The sequence below is a fragment of the Rutilus rutilus genome (assembly GCF_951802725.1).
Source record: "Rutilus rutilus genome assembly, chromosome: 19".
In the NCBI taxonomy this organism is placed as follows: domain Eukaryota; kingdom Metazoa; phylum Chordata; class Actinopteri; order Cypriniformes; family Leuciscidae; genus Rutilus; species Rutilus rutilus.
In genome coordinates, this window is record NC_140232.1 from 23,535,439 (window position 1) to 23,542,426 (window position 6,988).

General features: G+C 36.2%; 1 protein-coding gene across 1 annotated transcript; it reads right to left on the reverse strand.

Annotated features, from left to right (window-relative positions):
• Positions 1–130: 130 nt before the first annotated feature.
• lrrc47 (leucine rich repeat containing 47) lies at positions 131–6,557 on the reverse strand. Its single transcript, XM_084390196.1, has 7 exons — positions 5,939–6,557; positions 4,703–5,170; positions 4,464–4,580; positions 3,644–3,759; positions 3,126–3,228; positions 2,714–2,803; positions 131–813 (listed from the first exon to the last, which is right to left on the reverse strand). The coding sequence occupies exons 1-7, from the start codon at positions 6,518–6,520 to the stop codon at positions 592–594; spliced, it is 1,698 nt and encodes a 565-aa protein (XP_084246322.1). The 5' UTR covers positions 6,521–6,557; the 3' UTR covers positions 131–591.
• Positions 6,558–6,988: the final 431 nt, after the last annotated feature.

Genomic DNA, 6,988 nt, shown 5'->3' on the forward strand with positions numbered 1-6,988 from the left:
CAGATGTTTTCCTTCAGACTAAAATTCCTTACGGAAAGTCAACCTAAGTGCATAAACATGATATAGGAAGATTTATTTCACTGTATAATTCTATAACTCAACCAAAAATTCAGCGAAACAAGGGAAGTTGAAAAAAAAAGTGACGTTTATTTTATTGACAAGAGCAAAATAATTAATATAAAATCTTATTAGAAGTATAAATCTGTGTTCCATAAACACAAAAGCTTGTTGCTTTGTTAGGGTTAGGATTTTTTCTGTTACTATGGGTATATGATGTTTATTTTATTTGCATAAAGTGCAGTGAAACTTATGGAAGCCTGTTTCCACCTCATAGTAGAAAATGTAAATGAAGGATAAAGCGTAAAAAAGGAAATTAAGTCACATTGTGATATATGAAGTCAGAATCGTTTTTATTTTTTTCAGTGCTGAGGTGGAAACAGAAATACAAAAGATACCTTAGGGAGTGTAAATGAAAACCACTACATACAATATTTAAATTAATCTTTTAATTTAATTAGAGATAACTATGGAATTTTATGGGTTCGATGCATTACAAAATTACAAAGAAAAAACATCAACCGCTGAATTTAGTTATCGGATGACTGATAAATTGCTGAGGTCAGACATCAGGTCAGTTTTTGATGGGTAGACCACTTTAAGGTTTCCCTCTACATCAAAGACCTTCACTTGTAAAACAGTCAGCTCAGGGGAGGCCGGGTTCTCCGCGGGACGATCTGAAATCACATCCGTCTCTTCGTCCGAGCCCACGTCGTCCTTTATGTCAAAGCTTAATTTATTAAGCTCTGCCATTTTCTGAAAAAGAAACAAGAATAGTCAGAGAAAATGATTACTGCTGTTTTCCGTTGTAAACTTTCATAGCTTTCAAAAATGCTACAATGAATGCTTAAAGGGATACTCCACTTTTTTTTGGAAATAGGCTCATTTTACAACTCCTCCAGAGTTAAACAGTTGAGTTTTATCATTTTGGAATCCATTCAGCCGATCTCCGGGTCTGGGGGTCCAACTTTTAGCCTAGCTTAGCATAATGAATTGAACCGGACAAGACCATTAGCTTCTCTCTAAAAAAAATGAACAAAGAGTTTCGATATTTTTCCTATCTACAGCATGAGTTCATGCTTTCATTTGGCATGCTCTTTATTGACCTTATGTAGCCCCGCCAGATTTGAGCGCTGCGCTCGTTGTGTTCTGTCTTCCAGTTTGTGTTTCCACAGCATGAAGGTAAGATCTTACAGATTTATGAATGAACTGCTCGTTTTAAAATTTCAGGTTGCCTGAAAATAGGTCTAATAGGTTAGACAAACTTAGTCCCGGTCACGTTGGAAGTTACAGAGCTGGGGACTATTTTCAGGCGCTGCGTTATATAATTACGCCAGCTGCACCCATGGTACGGCAGCAAAGTTTCTTGATTATTACGCAGGAATGAGAGTATAGTTCCTAGCCATATCAGCCTAGAAAATCGCAACTTTACATTTTCTGTCGGTCTTAGTACACGATGTAACTACAGAAGAGTCAAGTTTTAAATAGGAAAAATATCGAAACTCTTTGTTCATTTTTTTGAGAGAGATGCTAATGGTCTTGTCCGGTTCAATTCATTATGCTAAGCTATGCTAAAAGTGGGACCCCCAGACCCGGAGATCTGCTGAATGGATTCGAAAACGGTAAAACTCAACTGTTTAACTCTGGGGGAGTTGTAAAATTAGCCTATTTCCAAAAAAAAGTGGAGTATCCCTTTAAAGGAAAATGCTTTTTTAGTGTGCAAGTGCCTTAGGTGCTTTAGAGTAGGAAACAGATGCATGTAAACAGCAGAACACATTTAAACATGCATTTAAACAGCAGAGTATATAGTAATAGCATAATTGTTGATGAAAGTCAATTGAATGCAATGACAAAGCTCGATAACTGATTTAATGTCACTGAAAGTGTGTTAATTCAGAGAGTCTTATGTTGTCTTACAGTAAAATATTCAGTAGTTATTTGAGCTGTCGTAAAAAAAGAATGTACGAAAGTGGGACAGGTCATTTGTATCATGGAGGAAATCTCACAGCTGCAATCTAAACCAAATCCTTGGTTTTATCTTCCATGTCACGTTTCACGGATTTCCATTAAGTCAGGTAAAAAAAAAAATGTAATTGTAGAAATTGGAAAAATACAAAAACAAAACTATAATTTAGGAACATTAATTAAACTAAAAGGACAACTTGAATAATAAAAATCAGCAGCAGTCAGGGGCTCTGGAATTGCATTTTGTGATGGTGCAATGCCTCCGAGACACTGTACACCAAGTGTGTGTGTCTCAGCAGAAAGATGAGCTCATTTCTTCCACAAGGGTATCAGCATTCAAAAGCTGTGCATTCAAATAGCATAACAGCGCTAATCCAATCCTGCACTCTTACAGGGCAGACTCAAATCAGAGCCCTTACTGTAGAGCAGGTCAAATAGTTCATATAAAAATATATATATTATTTACAGCAGAGCAATACTAGTAGAAATCAATATGAAAATCAGACAAAAGAACAAAACAATAAAAAATGATCATCTCTATTACAGAGACTGCTGGACTGATACTGATATTGTCAATTTGTGATACAATTCATGTGTTTTATGTTTATATGTGAATTAAGTAAACACAAAATGCTCAATTAAATATATTTTAAAAATAATAGATCAAAATAAAACACTAGTGGTATCTTACAATTATCAGTGCATCCATGACATCTTTACAGATCTGCAGACTGGTGGAGCTCGTCACTTCTAAAAACAGCTCTTGTGTGGTTTTCTTTATCTGCAGAGACAGAAGTTTATTAAAAACGCTGTTTGGCAAAAAACTATTTTAATAAATAATAATCCAACAGACATTTTGTCATAGTTACTCTTCTCTTTTAAATTCATTTGCATTGACAAGAATGTACGAATATATCACTGGTTAAAAAAATATTTTATTTTTGACATGACAAACTTTTAAAGTCCTTCTTGAGAAGAAATAGTAATTGTCATAAAAAAAATAAAAAAAGCAATAAAATCAGTCAAGTCTGATTAGGCCGTCCACCTTCATCATTAAGACCTGAAATAACCATGGTACATTTCACTTAATTGACATAAATTACCTTAGTCCTCTCACTGTTTGTGATTGGTGGAAATGACACCACGTGATCATCTGCGTCAACCAAGCAGGGGTAGAGATCTTTTCCATCAAGGAGTTGAAGGTATCTGGGGGTGAAAAATTAAGAGTTGGGAATACGTCCATGGAATGCTGAATAATAAATAACGCTGAATAATGAGCTCAGTATTTGCACTTAGTGTCCTGTGCAGCCAATGCAATTACATGGATGAAATTACACCAATTACCCACAACAACATAATAGGTGTCTGACAAACGAGGGATATTTTTCGGATCACTTAGAAAGGACTCAGATAGTAAACAATACATTTAGGGAGCATAACATCGTCCCTATTTTCTGCAATTGGAAATAATGTCACATTTATAAGTTTTCCACAAAACCTTTTGTATTCTTTTGCTTGAGAGATTGTGCCCCCTAATGTTTCAATCTGATAATCATTATAATATGAAATAATCACAGCAATTAATATTAAACAATCAGGAATGTAATGCATGTCTTCTTACTTGTGGAGTCCTGAAACGTTCTGTCGCTTTTTCTGTTTTCTCTGTTCATCTGCTTCCTGTTGAAGATGCTTCAGCAAGTCACATGCCTTTATCTCCTTACGACCCAGAGGAACTATCTACACATATTTTCAAAATAAAACAATTCATATATGACAATATTATCAAAGTACTGTAGGTATGTTTACATGGTGGTAATGTTTCAATGAAAATTTGTCATTAATAATTTCATTATGTAAGAAGTAAACATTTTCTAAACCCAAAAGGGATTCAAGGATGTGCTATATTATGAATCTAGTCAGCTGAAGGAGTTTTTGTCACTCTATTTATATTTCTGTCAATAAACAGTATCTCTTAGCTTATTGCTTAAGCCTGTTCTCTAGCGTATAAATGAAACCATCAATTACGAGAATGAAGCCACGTAACACATCCTATTGTCCTACTCCCTGTGGCCTCTTAGAGAGGTGCCGAATTCACTGTCAACACAAAAGAAACAACAGCGAGAAAAGGGACTGTTCATTTATTATTAAAAACTGAGGATTATGGGACTTCTCTGTGCCATTAGTCAGCTGGTGGCTTTGAAACCAGATTCCCGCCATTCATAAAAACTGTATCGACAACGGTTATCAAATATTCATTGTTCCTTCATTGTTTGACTGTTATGCAACTAGTGGAGATGCTCTGATTGACGAGTTACGCAACAAACCAGAGAGACGTGAAAGATCAAGACTGTTTAATTGTGTTGAATTAAAGATTTATTCTAAATGTGAATAAGAATATGAGGTATAAATCATAACAAAGAGTGATAAAATGCCTTAGATACCTTTAGTGTATCTGGTGACCTGGCGTCATACGTCAGAGGAGCCTTTAGTAAGCCCAGGTCATGAGTTGCGATGGTTGCCGTTGTCCTTTTGGCACAAATCTCATCATGAAGTTTGGTCTGCAGACAGGATGGTAATACATTAATATTTATAGAAGCTGACATAAAATGAATCAGAAACAGACAGACAGAGAGAATACAATATGTTTGATGGCTGAGATATTTGTTGTAACTTGTGTCACCTGAGCAACTAGAAACCGCTTGAGTGAATTTCCTTGTCTGAGGTTCATGCCTTTCACAATACAGCACACTATGTATGGCCGGACATCCTTGATGCCTGCGGAAACCTTCACCGTAACAGCTGTGGGTGCTTCGGATACGTGCAGAACTCTCACAACCATCCGATTGAGCTCATCCACTTCCTCTGCCTCTTTTTTGCCTTTCTGCTTTGCAGCGCTTTTCTTCTTGGAGACGTTACGGCCAGCGTCGGCCTTCTCGCCCGCCTCTCCATCCTGCTGCTTGCCTTTGCCTTTTCCCCTCCCTCCTGCCCTCAGGTAGTCTAGGACTGATTTGGTCTGGCAACCATTCACCATCTTCTCAAGCCTTTTGTCCTTCAGCTTGTTCCCTTTAAAATTGGTCTCTTTCAGCTTGGAGCAGTCGGCCAACTCGAACGGAAGCTCTTGGAGCTTGTTGCTGGAGAGATCCAAAACCTGAGATAGGAGAAAGTGGGATATACGAGAAGATGATGGAGGAATTCAACACTGGCATTTTAAATAATATTAATGCATATCCAGATCCAGAGACCACTAGTGAAATGTCTGCATCTTCTATTACTTTCTAATTTATTCATTTAGATATTTTAAATGAGTTACAATAATACATTTTATTTTATTTTTTATTTATTTATCTGTGTATATAATATACCACCTAAAATCTTTACAATTAGTTTGGGGAAAAAACGAAATAAATTTTTTTTAAAAAACACAAAACTGATTACTTATTGAATTTAAAAGGTCTAAAAGTCTGAGACCAATAGTGGAATGTTTCTATTTACACATTACAAATTATTGGCCTATTATCAGAGAAAAAAATATATATAATATTTTAAGTACATTATACACCACATACAATCTTTAGAATTACTTCTAAAAATCACAACTGATTATTGATATTTACTGAACACTAAATGGTTAAAAAAAATTACAGCCATTTAACATTATTTTCTAGTTTAATAAAAAAAAAAATTAATTACAAATTTTAGGGCTTTATAAGGATAAAAATGGCTAAAAATATATCATAATGTTTCCATAAAAATAAATACATATTATTATTATTAATAATAATAATAGGAAGTTTTTTTAATTTTAATTGTTTACAAAATCACAACTGATAACAACTTGTATTTATTGAGCCATTTACATTTTCAATTCAAAGACAGTATAATTTTCAAGTGGATTTCTCTAATAAATGAAACACACCTTCAGTGCAGCCAGCTTGTGAACGTCACTGCTCAGTTCCTCTATGGCGTTTTCTGATGCAATAATACTGCTGAGGAGCTCCAGGTTGGAGCACCATAAGTCTTCTGGGAGCCGTGAGAGCGCATTTTTGGACACATTGATGCTGGCGAGCTTCACACACTTGCTCAGACCATCCGGCAGAGCAGTGATGCTATTGCAGCTGACATTTAAAGTCTTGAGCTCGCTCAATGCACAGATCTCATCGGGCAGAGCCTGCAGCTGGTTGACTGACAAATCCAGGACTTTGATCGCCTTCAGATCACCGATGCTTTTTGGGACTGAAGTGAGCTTGTTCCTGCAGAGGATCAGACTCTGTAGATGAGACAGATGTCTGATGTTCTCGTGGATCTCATGTAAACTGGGACATTGACTGATCTCCAGGTAGTTTAGGAGCGAGAGGGAATAAAGTCGCGGGTGAAGTCCGCAGCTGTCCTGGATCTTTTTGTCAACCGCTGAACCTTGAAGCACCAGCTCACGTCTGGTCTCCTTTTCTGCTTTTTCTATTTCTGGCCAAATAGCCAAAGAGCTGTTTTCATCAGCCATGCTGTTCAGTATAACCCGGAACGTGAATATAACCCGGAAGCGCTCATCTAACGTTAGTTGCCAGGTTTTCACACATTTTCTTTCAAAGTTAAATCAACGTTATACGTATTGTATTGGATTTTTTTTAAAGGAAATGTTCATATTACATATTTTTTATAGTTAAATCTTACACGCTGTTTTAAGATAATACACCTCCTTCTAGACTAATTCTAAAAGAACTACAAGTAACAGCATCCCATTCTGCATGACAGCATGGAGTTTTGATTCACTCAAGTGACTCGAATCTTTTGAATCTGTTCATTTAAACGATTTGTTCACTGACTTTTCAGGTTACGTCATACGCCAGTAGGTGGCGAAGTGGACCTTTTTTTGTATGTTTCTGTATGTGTTCGTTCGTGTTGGGTTGGGCTTTTGTGTTGTTATTTTTTTTACAGTCTATGGCGTTAACACAATAAATACTCAATGGGA

Bases quoted from the DNA above. Each gene is read 5' to 3' on its own strand.
- lrrc47 (XM_084390196.1), bottom strand. From the start codon at position 6,520: ATGGCTGATGAAAACAGCTCTTTGGCTATTTGGCCAGAAATAGAAAAA. The intron at 4,581-4,702 runs GTGACACAAGTT...TCCTGTCTGCAG, and splicing joins AGCGGTTTCTAGTTGCTCAG to ACCAAACTTCATGATGAGAT. The intron at 814-2,713 runs GTAAGATACCAC...TTTCTTTTTCAG, and splicing joins TCATGGATGCACTGATAATT to AAAATGGCAGAGCTTAATAA.